This window comes from Nannobrachium achirus (assembly GCF_963921795.1).
Source record: "Nannobrachium achirus genome assembly, chromosome: 4".
Taxonomy (NCBI): domain Eukaryota; kingdom Metazoa; phylum Chordata; class Actinopteri; order Myctophiformes; family Myctophidae; genus Nannobrachium; species Nannobrachium achirus.
In genome coordinates this window covers 40,174,186-40,189,233 of record NC_137813.1, presented here as the reverse complement: position 1 = coordinate 40,189,233, position 15,048 = coordinate 40,174,186, and the positions used below count along the sequence as shown (strand labels likewise).

Here is a 15,048-nt window from a genome sequence, read left to right as displayed (position 1 = left end):
TTCTTTAATGTCCCCCACAACCACCACTACTACAGAAGCACTGTACCGTACTGTACATTATGTTCATGTAGAAGTGTGTCCAGAAATGCTCTTGGTGCAACGTCTCTATACAAGTGAGCGTAAGAGGGCAGTGTGTGTGTGGAGGTGCTGACAGGCCGGCAGACTTACATCAGACAGGAACGGGATCAAATTCCACACGCTCCTCCACAAAGCCTCGTGAATCAGGGGTATTTTTTGCCCGCGTGTACTCCACGGAGCGATCAGGTTTTAACAGGGCGCATTGTGAGCAGGCCACGCTAGGCCAGGCACGGAGACTGTGATGGTTCCTTTGTTCCCCTCAGCAGGCAGAGCACACGGCCTATCTCTGTGATACACTGTAGGCTATGGCATATGCTAACATCAGGGCCACTGCCACTGACAAGGCATTGAACTTCAGACATCCTCTGATCCTCGCTCTGTGGATGAGGTTTGATGAGGGTAAATGCCTTGGCACGACACCAGGGCTCTGTGAACAGAACTGAGATCTGAGCTGCAAACGTACCGTATACCTGCAGCTAGAGTCCTATATTATTGCGACCGTAGGTCGCTATTTAGTATGAAAACTTGCAGCTCATGTCCGTCTGTCTGTCTGTCTGTCTGTCTGTCTGTCTGTCACACCTCCTGCTCTTTTGCTCAGCAGAAGGATATAGCTGACCTTTTCTGACATCACAATGATGACTCGACCACCTCAGAAAATTAAGGCCTGGCCCTAACTGGGCCCTAACTGGGCCCTAACTGGGCCGGCCAGAGGCAGCGTCTTGCCTTACCAAGCATACATTTTACGCCCAATCCAGCCCGAAAATGTCAATATTAAGTCCATATATGGGCATTCACAGATAATGCCCTGTTAGGGCAACCACACTAATACAATCCCTTTTATGCCCATATACGGTATGTACTATGGAGATCCCTGAAGTCATCAATATTAATCCTATATCTGGGAATGCCCATGTATGGACATAGCCCATATCTGGGAATGCCCATATGGACATATTGTGTCAGTTTCATGTGGTCTATGATGTCAAACATCTATAATGTCAGATGTCAGTCATCTTCATATTAGGGAAAATATGTCCCTTTATGGCGAGGGCACTTCTCATCCATAGGGCGTCTTACTGGTAGAGTATATAACTCTATGTCTGCAACTCTCTTGTCTCTTTACATTTGTTCTATATTTCCTTCCAGTGTGTCCTGTTGGTTTATATTCTGTCCACCTACCTCTCTCTCTCCCCCGTCATTCTGACTCTCCAACCGTCTTTCTTTTGTCTTATAGGTCTGAAGCGTCCGTTTAGTTCCTCGGCTCTGACCAACTCCGACACGGACCGGAGGGGGTTTGGAGCCAGTGTGGGGGCACAGATGGAGGTGGAGCCTTACTCCGACCCTCAGGACGAGGCAGCGGTGCTTGCCGAGCAGCCAGCAGGGGGTGCCCTGCCTTCTGCCCTCCACAGGCCTAAGAGGGAGCGGAAGCAGCGGAGCTACACGGTGTGCGATGTCTGTAACATCCAGCTCAACTCAGCTGCCCAGGCCCAGATCCACTACAACGGAAAGTCCCACCAGAAGAGACTGAAACAGATCAGCAATGGCAAGATCCCCAGTAGCACAGGTAGGCCCATTGGACTGAATGACCAGTCCCTTATTATGTCAAATCCTAACCACGTTCCCAGCCCTTTCTCATCCAAAGAGATGAGAAAGCCTGATAAAGAATTATGCCAGAAAGTGTCTATAGGGCAGGACTTCAGTTGTATGTACTGTACTTACCCCAATCAAACCAATCTGTAACTTACTTGGGCGGTTCTTCCTGTGCTTCCACTTAGACACTTTCAGAAGCTGTTCCTGCCCAGCGTAGTAAAACCCTCAGCGTTCATTTAACACTGAGGGCTCTATTTTGATTGACTAAAGTACCAGCTCTTATGCCTTTACTTAAAGGCCTGTCCATACTGTCTCCGACCACCAAAACGACGTCACTCGCATCTTCTGAAAAGCATTACCACGAAATAGAGTTCGGAAAGCTGCACGTCAGAAAGTCGGAACTCTCAGACAAAAGGTTTGGTGGTCGGATACAGTATGGACAGGCCTTTAAGTTAGTTAAGGCATAAGAGCTGGTACTTAAGACAATCAAAGCCCCTGAGTGTGAACAAATGTACACAAACCTTTGTACACTATCTCACAGTTACACATGTGGATACATGAACACTGAGGACTTTACTGTGTCACTAAATCTTTGATTGGTAGAAAGGTATAAGATATTACTCTCTATTTGTAGCAAGACTTAAGAGGGTGAAGTGAATGGTAATTTATTTTAAAAAATCTAATGAAGTGAAAGTGCACTGATAAAAAAAGAAAAGAAACCAACCCCCAACCGATGCTGTTGATTGGACTAGAACTAGTGAAAGGTTTTCCCCCAAAAGACCTTATTGTAAAGTTTGCTTTGAAAGTTTGAATACAGATAACATTATTAGTTGGGTACTGGGTGCAGACATGTGCTCTGCTCTATCTACTGTAGCATATTGATGGCCTGGTTATCGAGTGCAGAAACATACATGAGACGGCGGACAGGCGCACGCTGCACACTTTCATCACAGCCTTCCCAGTTCAATTCCATCTCCCCCTGCTTTGTTTTCAGTAGGAGATAAAACAAATTGGATTCCATTTGCCAGAATATGTCCAGACAGACCCTGGGGGTGTGATTGTGCAGGCACGCACGCACACGCACACACACACGCACGCACGCACACACACACACACGCACGCGCGCGCGCACACACACACACACACACACACACACACACACACACACACACACACACACACACACACACACACACACACACACACACAAGCATATAGGGACTTGAGTGAAGTCAGTAATTGAGTGGCTAATGAAGTACTGCTGGTGTTTAATGGCTGTGTTCCTGCTGTCTAGAGAGATTGTTGTGACTGTCTGTTGCAAAGTTGGGGACATTTTTCTCTTCCTAGGCGGTGTTTTTCAGGGCACAGTTCTCTGAGAGTTAGTCACTCATAGAGTTTGATTTTCATGTGCTCAGCCTCGCGCTTTCTTTTTCAACCCACGTACAAACACACACACGGACACACGACATGTGCACACACACACACGCACGCGCACACTCGCACACACACGAACACTCGCACACACTCGCACAAGCACACACACACACACAATTTCTCCCTCAAACATGCACAAAACTCGCTCGTTCTGTGTGAAAGAATAGCGTGGCCCACTTCAGGTGCAGGCCATGGTACAAATAGAACTTAATTACATAGCAACGGGTCATGCTCCCTGGTAACGCTGGCTAGGGCAGCAGCATCACTGGTCCTCATTGGCTGACTGTGGGCAGGAAGGATCATGGTGATGGCATGTTGTTTCCCCTCTGGTTCAGCGGGACAACCTCTGTCCTTAATCATCCAATCACATTCCGCACATCTGCACCGCAGGAAACACAAAACGTACGCAATCATGAGGCTGTGATTGTGGTTGATGTGCGTGGGGTGCGTGCGTGCGTGTTGTTCTGTGTGAACGTGGCATGAAAAAGCCCCAATGCATGTTGTGGCATTAATTATGCACTTCAGGTAATTACTACTTTAATGTTTGGACGTTACATTTTAAAGAGCATATTGTACGGTAATATGTTACTTAATGGTGGTTATACATGTCAGACAATAAAATGAGAACATGTAGTGATGAAATTATGAAATGATGTGCGTGCGTGCGTGCGTGCGTGCGTGTTTGTTTGTGTGTGTGTGCGTGCGTGCAAGCATGTGCGCACCCCCGGTTCTCCTGTTTGTTTTGAGGAGCAAGGGCTGTCAAGAGTAGGAGGCCTGGACACACAATGTCTTTGCCGCACGCAAGCACACACACACACACACACACACACACACACACACACACACACACACACACACACACACACACACACACACACACACACACAGCCACCCAGATGTACTGCAGGCAGCACAGTCCAGAAGGCAGGGACTCTGCAGCAAAGGACATTATTAAATACAGTACTAGAACATGACCTACCAGACTGTGTGTGTGTGTGTGTGTGTGTGTGTGTGTGTGTGTGTGTGTGTGTGTGTGTGTGTGTGTGTGTGTGTGTGTGTGTGTGTGTGTGTGTGTGTGTGTGTGTGTGTGTGTGTGTGTGTGTGTGTGTGTGTGTGTGTGTGTGTATTTGTGTGTTTTGTCTATGCACAAAGTGTATTGCACAGCATAACACAGCGTTGCATTGCGCTGTGCAGCAGCAGCGTTTTGCTTTGCGTCTGCTCTGCTCCATACTACTGTGGTGCTGCAGCAGCAGTAATCTGCTGAACAGTGTGCGACATGCAGGCACAATCACACAGCCTTATCTCTGCTCACCTTCTGTTGACTTCCCCCAGGCACTCAGTCCTCTGCTCTGTCCCCAGCTCCTCCAGCGCTATACTCCCTCCTCTCCCCTGTGTGTGTGTGTGTGTGTGTGTGTGTGTGTGTGTGTGTGTGTGTGTGTGTGTGTGTGTGTGTGTGTGTGTGTGTGTGTGTGTGTGTGTGTGTGTGTGTTTGAGCACGTCTGCATTTTATTCAGTTTCTCTATAAAATTACATTTTTTTTTCATATCTGGTGCAGAATCAGATATTTATAGATTCCTTGAATGCTACTGAGTGGGTGATTTGTGATATGAATATGCAAATATATGTTTTGGAAGAGGCAGTGTTTGTGTCTGTGTGTGTGCATGCGCGCACTTGTGCGTGCGCTTGTGGGTGTACCGGTGCGTGCATGGCTTGCAAGCTTGTGTGCATTTCTCCCAGTGAATTGCCGTGTGGATGTGCGTTACCTTGCCTCCCTGCGTGTGTGAGCTGACAGCTGGTACACCTTTTCTTCTCTGCTCTCTTCTTCTCTCTCGCTCCCCTCTTCCTGTCCTTCGCCAGTCTCTGGCACCGGCCGTGTGCTGCTATTAGCTCTCCATTGATGGTGGGTGACAAACACTGTTATGGGTTTTCATTGATGGTGGATGTCATACACTGTTATGGTTTTTCAGTCTCTGCTACGATGGTTAAACATGCTGCCAGAGGGAGGATCCAGCAGTGTTGATTTTGACAGAACATTTTGATTTAGTTTTAGTCATGGTCTTTTCGGTAAATTTAAATTTTAGTCACATTTTAGTCTTCTGAAATGTTAGATTTAGTCTAGTTTTAGCCGACTAAATCTCATAAGATTTTACTCTGCTAAATCTACAGATGATTTTGTCAGCGGGCCTAATAATTAATGCCCGATCTGATTTGACCCTTTATTTTTTGACAAAATGGCCGTACTACTGTACAAGCTCACAGCGCATTGCGCTGTGACACGTTGCGAGCTTGTAGATCTGCTATTGTGCAACACCCGAGCGCAACCAAGCATAACATGACTTGTTTTTTAGTTCTACTGGATCCTTTCTCCACTAGCCCCCCCCCCCCCTAATATTTGAGTCTAGTTTTTATTTTTTGACTAAATTGTCGATAATTTAGTGTAAGTCGAACATTTTTCGCCATAGTTATCTCCAATATCCAATACTTTTACTTCTAATCCGCTACTTGGATCCAAATATTGTACTTTTCCTCCACTAAATCTATCTGAAAAGTTTAGTTACTAGTTACTTTGTAGATATAAATTATAATATTATGAAACATACATAAACCACTTTAGCCCTATTTTATAGGCTATTTGAAAATAGCCGATCTGATGCGACTTTTACTTTTGCTACTTTAAGTACTTTTTGATGCCAATGCTTTCATACTTTTACTCAAGTACATTTTGAATTCCGGACTTTTACTTGTAACAGAGTACAGTACATCTAGGCCTACATTACAGTATTGATACTTTTACTTAGGGAAAGAATGTGAGTACTTTTTTCCACCACTGCCCAAGGCCAAGTCTATGTTTGAGAATGGAGAGTCCAGATGGCAGTCTAGTATCACCTGTCTCTGTCTCTATCTCTCTGTCTCATTATTCCTCCTTTCAGTTTCTCCCTTTCATTTTCTGTCCTCTCTGCTCTCTCCGTCTCGTTCTCTCGGTTTTTCACGTGCCTCCCCGAGGTGAGAGCGTTCGTGTGCGTTTGCCATGTACTATAGTTGTCTCCCGCCCACACGTTTCATGTCATTATGTCATCACACGGAGCTTCAAAGTGTCTGTGTTGTTGTTAGTGTGTCTACATTTAATTGCAACCCCCCCTTTCAGATGCCATGTTATAACATGTCATTGTAAGAATATCTATCCATCTACCCGTGCGCAGTTTTCGTAGTATTCATGATACATGATACAAACAACAGGTGATAGCAAGCAAATCGCATGGTGATTGTAATTAAATGACAAGCATGGCCACTAAGCTGGCACTGTTCCATATCGTATGGAAAGAAACACATCAAGAGAATACTATGAATATTTGTGCCTATTTTTGCTGTGTTTAGGGGCATCCCCTTGCACAGCTTCTATTAATGTCAGAGTCTCCATGCATGAGACCGTGTGTGTGCGTGCGTGTGTGCGTGCGTGCGTGCGTGCGTTCGCGAGCGTGCATGCATGCATGCGTGTGTGTTTGTGTGTGGGGCAGGGACGTGCAGAGAATGTTAGAGAGGCAGGGGCTGAAATTTCCAAAAGGGTCTTGTGAAAATATCTAAAATAGCAAATAGAAAATAGCAGACCTCCAAGCTCACAACGCGTCGCAGCTTTTTACAGATGGATAAAAGGGCAGGGGCTCAAGCCCCCTTTCTATGTGTGCACGTGCCTGCTGGTGAGGAGGGGGGGATGTTATGCATAATATGTGCTTGAATGGTTTTGCACAGAATCCATGTGAGTGCTGCTGGCACTTGTGGGCACTGAGCGAGTCCTCTTTCTGCCCCCTCTCCCCAGAGCTGCTGTCTGCAGGCCCAGTGGCGTAGGGGGGGAGTCTGGGGGTCGGGTGGGGATTGGTGGTTCGCTGCATACACGGCCCTGAGCCGTCAACAACAGGCAACAGGCCGTGGTCTCCTCGGAGGGAGACAGGCCCTAATCCCTTTTAATTAGGATCACTATCAGCCCGGCCAAGGACATGCATGCCCCACACCCAGAGAAATATGGAGACAGCCCATTAAAACATACCACACCCCTGACGGACAGGCCGGTCCCGCCATGTCACCATGCCATGCTATGAACATCCTCACATGCACGCACGTACACATAAACGTGCATGCATTCAGACAGAGCCACACACACACATACATGTCTCATAATATACACATGACGCGTGCCCCGTACACACTCTCAAGTAATGCACAAAGACAAAGTTCTACACACTGACTTACGCCTAAAATTCATTGCGTGATACATCATCCTTCTATTCAGGGTGGATGATGTTGGAGGTTTTGTGCAGGGAGAGTGAGAGACACGGGGGGGGGGGGGGGGGGCTCTATCGCAGTTGAAGGGTGGTTGAGGGGATGTGGAGGGTGAGAGAGGAGAGCAGAGGAGAGGAATAGCAGCCTGGCCTGATAGACACTTAAACCCTTTATACTTAGTAGACTGGAGTCCTCCATGGCAGAGCACTGGTCCCACCACTAGCATATTTGAATGCTAAGGAGTAAGGACCACCCCACCCCAACTGGCCACCACAATATGTACAGTATACTGCATATTTAGTATAAGAAAGCATACCATACACACCATACAGTCATTTCTTTTCTCCTTTTGTATTTATTTCCAGTTGCATGCCACTAATACCAACACCAATACCAATAATAACCGAGCTACAAGCTATTTAACTATATATATATATATATATATATATATATATATATACTTTTCTTTTTGTATGTATATGTATGTATGTACAGATAATATTTTTTTCTAATTATGCAATGGCTGATTGAGAAACTCTACACACCAAATATCTTGAAAATAGCAGAGCTTGTAGACTACTGTAGGTCTGCTCTTTTCTCAGGGTGCTGTAGGGTTGATGTGGATGTGACAGAGGGACGGAGGAGGGACAGGGATATCAATGTGAGCTGAGTACCACTGGGTGATGCTGGCTTATGTTGTCGTTGATTTACTTTATCTGCCTCGCCATTGTGAGGAGGAGGCGCGGTGTGAGATGAGATGCGGTGTGTGTGTGTGTGTGTGTGTGTGTGTGTGTGTGTGTGTGTGTGTGTGTGTGTGTGTGTGTGTGTGTGTGTGTGTGTGTGTGTGTGTGTGTGTGTGTGTGTGTGTGTGTGTGTGTGTGTGTGTGTGTGACACACTCACACACACACACACACACACACACACACACACACACACACACACACACACACACACACACACACACACACACACACAGATAGGGAATGAAATAGAGCGGGAGAGTGAGAGAGAATTTGCATTTGTTCTTTTATAGGTCCCTCTATTTTCTCACATTTTCCTTTGATTTGTGTTTTGTGTTTGTTTTGGCAGTGTGTGTGTGTGTGTGTGTGTGTGTGTGTGTGTGTGTGTGTGTGTGTGTGTGTGTGTGTGTGTGTGTGTGTGTGTGTGTGTGTGTGTGTGTGTGTGTGTGTGTGTGTGTGCGCGTGCGTGCGTGCGTGCGTACAGTAAATGCGAGCCTCTTCGTCATGGTGCCTGTCTCTCTCTATCTCCCTGGCTCTGTTTTAATAAAGCGTGAGGAATTGGATTAAAGGGAAGGATTTTCCGCATGAATGCATCTGCACATCTGCGTTTTATTTTTGTGCCGCCTTGCCATTTTCCACCATTTCATTTTTCTCCCTCTGTAGAATGAAATGACTTCTCTTTCTACCCATGCCTTTGGACATGCTTTTTTGCACGCGTGCGCGTGTGTGTGTGTTTCAGGTCATAGTGTTGTGTTGCTGTGTTCCAGTCGTGGGGGGCACCCTGAGCACTATGTGATCTCACATGCACTGTCCTCTAATCTCTACGTGGTTGGAACTACCGGTACGTGTCAAAGATCTTTGATATGATATTGAGATAGACAATCCCACGCCTCGCCACTAGCATGAAACGAGGAACTATGTGGTTACCTCTTCCCGCTAATACTTCCCCATATCTTCCCACATCATTTGGCGAGCTCAAATGCTGTGCACGTTGTGCGCTTCTGGTCTCCTATACGTCATACAGATAGGAAATCAATCGAAGTTCGCCAGACTTGGTTTCTCCATCCATAGTACTTTGGTACTGTACTGTATGTTTAAGAGAGAACACGATACCAACGGATAACAACTCCTCACTATAGCTTACCTGATATCAATCAAGTCTGATAATAGTTCCTCCCATATGCAGACATCCCAAGTCTCCCGGATGTTGCGGGAGTCTCCCGGAAATCAGCGTCTCCTCCCGGTCCAAAAAAACAGATCTGCAACCCGCGATGTGTTCTAATCCGGTTCTAATTCGTCGTCGAACTGTCAATCTGGCAAATACATGATTGTAATTCGCTGTGGGAGATGTGGGCGTCTAAAAGTGACCAACCACTGGTCTCAGATGGAGACTGGGTTCTCTTCTCGAGAGTCGAGACTCAAGCGCTTAATATGAATAAAATAACAGTACATTACAGCTGTCGGTTCTTTTTCGCTGGACATACAACTGGACAAGCTGCATCAGCCTGTGCGACGCACGGCAGCCTGTGTCTCACTGTGAGAGTGACATAACTTTCTCCCAAATAGGTAAGAAAGACATCATTCTAAAAATTAACCCGATTATATTAAGCCTAAATGGTTCCGCCGCCATGCAGAACCGTTTTTAACACTTTTTAACCATTTTTAACCATAGAAAAATTAGTAAAATCCGAGAAAAAAACGATATTTTTTCGGGAGCGGGAACACTCGCACTGCACGCACATGCACAGGGGACCTCCCGGAAATGGTGATCGCCAACTTGGGATGTCTGCATATGTCCTCCACTCATGCCAAGTTGCCAACCAGTGAGTTATTTATACCTCACCACGACGGCCTGTCATTGTGCTTTGTATTTCACACACATACACACGGCTCACAAGCTTCAGCTTGCTAACCTTTGTTTCTCAAACGCTCAAACAACCACTCACCACCGTGGACCTCAGCACGAGTTCTGCACCGCTGCTCCCGGCTCCTGGAAATGAAGAATTGATCTCACTTCATCCATGTTTAGACTGCTCCCAATCAACAATCATCCTGGTGGGGCACCCGCTGGCCTAGCGCAGTGGTTCTCAACCTTTTCAGGCCGTGACCCCCCAAATAATCATATTTGAACTGGGGACCCCCCACCCTGATGAGCACTAAGAGTTGAGGCATTACATTTTGTATAACACGATTCTATTGTGAAAATAGCAGATCTACATGCTCACAACACAACGCGAGGCATTGTGAACGTTGTTAGCATGTAGTTTGGCTATTTTCACAATTTCTGCCTCTAATATTTGACAATTTGGTTTAATTTCTCATTTAGAGGTATTAAAAAGTCCTTAAATTGTCCTCTAACGATGTTGCAAATTAAGTTAATCATCTGGGGACCCCTCAAAATAATTCAGGGACCCCCCCTGGGGGTCCCGACCCACACGTTGAGAACCATTGGCCTAGCGGTCCAGGCGCACATACCGGTATAGGTTCTAATGCAGCCTGACAGCGCGTTGTGGGTTTGAATCCCGATCCTGACGACCTTTGCTGCGTGTCACTCCCTGTCTCTTTCTTCCTGTTTCCTGTCTCTCTCCACTGTATACTATCAATAAAGGCAGAACATCCTCTCAAACAGCTCATTATACTGTACATACAATACAGACAGACAGACAGACAGATGGACGGACATGAGCTGCAAGTTTTCATACTAATTAGTGACCTACAGTCGCAAGTAGGTAACCATTCTTAGTTCATAGTTCATAAGAAATAGATACATCATGTCTATAATGAATAAACCCATGAATTAATTCATTTTTGCTTTTGCTAAACATAAAAGAATAACATTTATGGTGAAGCAGCCGCTGAACAATATTATATGAAGAACCCCTGGGGGTCTGCTTTGAAAACCAATGCCCCACACTACAGTGCACCAAACTCATTTACTTGAAAAGACAAGTGTACACACACACACACACACACAGACACACACACACACACACGCACACACACACACACACACACACACACACACACACACACACACACACACACACACACACTTGAAAAAAATATCAGCATACTATTATTGCGACCGTAAGGTCGCAGTTTAGTATGAAAACCTCCACCGGCCGTCCGTCGGTCACACGTGCGGTCGACCGCACGTCACACGTGCGGTCTACGTGTGATGAGGTCACGATGAGTCATCTATGCCCAAATATAGATTTCTAGGTCAGATGGCCCATAGAGTTTGTGATGTCAAACCTAGCAACCCAATATAAACAAACCTGATGTCAGACCTGAAGTATCCTTTTATACCCATATATGGAGATACAGAGATCTCCATATATGGGCATATTAGAAAGCCCATATATGGGCATATACGGATGACATCAGGGATATCCATATATGGGCATAAAAGGGACAAGGGCTTACAGTTAAGAGATCTCCATATATGGGCATATCAGAAAGCCCATATATGTTCATATACTGATGACATCAGGAATATCCATATATGGGCATAAAAGGGACAAGGACTTACAGTTAAGAGATCTCCATATATGGGCATAAAGGGACAAGGACTGTTACAGTAGATATAGAGATGTCCATATATGGGCATAAATGAACAAGGACTGACAAACACTGAGATCTCCATATAACCTATGGGAATATAAGGGACGAGGACTGTCAGCTTGTAGACCTATTTTCTAAATATTGTTGTACATTAAAAACTTGAAATGGGTCGTTCTGCATAGTACTTGGGATTTGTTGATGTAAATGTTCACATAGAGTGTAATAATTGGTAAAACAAACTTTTGGCCTATTTGTGGAGATAAGCGACCAACGGTCGCTTATCTCCCGATTAGGGAGTCTTACTGGTACAGGTCAGTTAGTCTATACTATTATATATGGCATTGTAAATGTACTTTACTGAGCTCAGAACACAGTCAATACAATCACTGAAAACGTTTATGTTGCCACCTCAATTAAAGTTATATCCAATAATGTGCCCGTCATTTGCTGCAGGCTACACACATCGTGATGAATATGAAATTAAGGTATATCCAATGATAACTTATGAATGAATATAACAGATTCATCATGACAATGTCTACAGTATATAAGCGATCTGTCACGTGTTCAAACACTTCAGTAGCACGAGTGGAAATCGTGTCCAAAATGGTTCCTTTTTCATTATTATAAAAAAAACATAAAACATTTAAATATGGAGCTACCGTACAAGGTTTCTGCCTGACAGCAACGATATCTAAATTAGTAGGGCGAAGTCACAATCTCCTATATGGGCATACAATCTCCATATATGGGCATAAAAGGGACAAGGACAGAATTAATTTGCAAGTGTGGTTGCCGTGACGCGAGTCACACTTTTAAACTCTTACCATTTGAATTTTTCCCATTCAAGTCAAAGGGCAAAATGTATTCAGTGTTTGGAGCTCCATCCCTAGTCAAAACTGATCCAGTATGATTTGGCTGTGCATGATGATTATTTGGCCTCTGTCCATCTTTGCACCTCTTCTAACTCTGCCCGCTGTGCTTTGCCTCGGGGTGTGTGTGTGTGTGTGTGTGTGTGTGTGTGTGTGTGTGTGTGTGTGTGTGTGTGTGTGTGTGTGTGTGTGTGTGTGTGTGTGTGTGTGTGTGTGTGTGGTTGGGTCATTCTCTGGGAAAAGGTCAGCCAGCGTTCCGGGTCGGCACACACGGCCCAGTGGAGCCATAAACATGAGGAGCAGTCCTTTAGGGCAGTGGTTCTCAACCTGTGGAAATTATTTTGGGGGTCCCCAGATGTTTAGCTAAATGTTAACATTGTTTTCTCACTCAACAGTAAACAGACCAACATACAGTATAAGTGTATACAGGGTATCTGCACATTTCTAAAGTGACAATTTAAGGACTTTAAAGACCTTTTTAGTACCTCTGGTCAAACATAGGTCAAATTGTCAAATATTAGAAGCAGAGATTGTCAAAATAGCAGATCTACATGCTCACAACGCCTCGCAACGTGAGGCGTTGTGAGCATGTAGATCTGCTATTTTCACATTTAGTTTGATCGAGTCAAACTAAATGTGATGCCAACTCCTACAATTCCAAGTGCTTGCGCAGGGTTGGGGGTCCCCAGTTCAAATATGATTATTTTGGGGGTTGCGGCCTGAAAAGGTTGAGAACCACTTTAGGGAGAGCATCACAGCAGCCTGCATCTGTGTTTACCTATAGCCAAACTAAAGTCACTATCAGCTCTTATGCCTGTCAGAACCACAGGCCCATAGCAGCAGTGTCACTTTCGTTAGACAGACAGACAGACAGACAGACAGACAGACAGACAGACAGACAGACAGACAGACAGACAGACAGACAGACACATCTGTTAAATGACAGGAACTGTTTGCCAGTTTGTTAAATGTCTCAAAATATCATTCAGTTTCCACACTGCACTGTCAATACAATTACTCAGACCCTCCTCCCCTACTCTCTGTCTCCCTCTCTGCTTCTGTCTGTCTGTCTGTCTGTCTGTCTCTCTGTCTGTCTGCTTCTGTCTGTCTCCCTGTCACTCCATCTCTCTGTCATCAGTGCTGTGATTTTTACTTTCTTTATGCTAGCGCTCCATCTGCAAAGATACCTCTGAATTTTACGACGAGCAGGGCAGAGTCCCTTTAACCCACGCGTGCTCGCACGCCGCACACACGCACACACACACACACACACACACACACACACACACACACACACACACACACACACACACACACACACACACACACACGCACGCACGCACGCACGCACGCGCGCGCGCACACACACACACACACACACACACACACCTCCACCTATAGCCCCCCCCCCTCTCTCCTCTCCCCTTGCATTATGTTGCCCATCCTTTGAGACCCCATCATTACAGACCCTTAGAAGGACCAAATGACACTGGAGTGACTTATTACCAGCTGTAGAAGGAGATAGGTAGAGATACAGAAAGAGAGAGAGAGAGAGAGAGAGAGAGAGAGAGAAAGAAGGTGAGACATAGGAGAGAGCAGATGATAAAAGGGATGAGGGAGAGGAGTGAGGAAGATAGAGGCAACAGGATGGGAAGAGAGGAAAGATCACAGAGAGTGTGTGCGTGCACGCGTGTGTGCGTGCGAGTGCGTGTGCGTGTGCTTGTGTTTTATAGAGAGCGAGTGATAGACACAGATAAGGTTATTACATTAATGGTGCTGCTTGCCAAATATAAAAGGTTTTGAAACAGTCAAACTAACAACGACAGATACTGTAGTTCTGTCATTTTCACCAAAGCAACAGCATCTTAATATATAGTTTAAATTGGGCTACAGAGCGCGGGAGAGAGCAGACATAGATAAACACTGTCATTCAGCGAGCCGTACAGGGCTGTCCAGCAGTGGACACATGATAGATGGAGCTGAAAGTTTGCTCTGCTTCCAAAATCCCAAGTTCACACATACCTCCCATCCTTAACGTCTAGTGCCCAGCCAACGGAAGCAATGCATGATGGGACACTGTGTACCGCCTGAACCGGGCTGTCGGGGTTCACCGAGTTGTTTCGGCAGTCAGGATTGGGGCTGCACAAAGGGTTATCATTTTCATATTCCACAGCGCTTGTGTCACTGTGTGTGTGTGTGTGTGTGTGTGTGTGTGTGTGTGTGTGTGTGTGTGTGTGTGTGTGTGTGCGTGTGCGCGTCAGGGACGTGCTGGCCATTGGAAAAAGCGGGACAACTCCCGAACGGCCGGTTCATTCCTGGCCGGCCATTAGGAAATAAAATAAAATAAAATGTCAGCCTTTGTTCCATTTTGGTAAATCGTCACTGTCGGGCAGAAACCTTGTATCTCCAAGTTTCAAATTTGTAATTTTTTTCGCAAAGCAAAGCCCTGCTTCATCATACAAGGCCGTCGCACAAAAGTGAAAACAGCAGATCT

The 15,048-nt window shown here is 45.7% G+C and overlaps 1 protein-coding gene across 1 annotated transcript in view; it reads left to right on the top strand.

Moving 5' to 3' along the window:
- Positions 1-383: 383 nt before the first annotated feature.
- The window catches only part of znf385c (zinc finger protein 385C), a gene marked incomplete at both ends in the record, with an annotated part of 128,950 nt that continues 114,285 nt past the window's right edge, over positions 384-15,048 (top strand). The window contains 2 exons of the mRNA XM_080723288.1: positions 384-477; positions 1,313-1,642. Of these exons, the coding sequence (XP_080579414.1) occupies positions 384-477; positions 1,313-1,642 (424 nt within the window). The remainder of the gene's footprint in view (positions 478-1,312; positions 1,643-15,048) is intronic.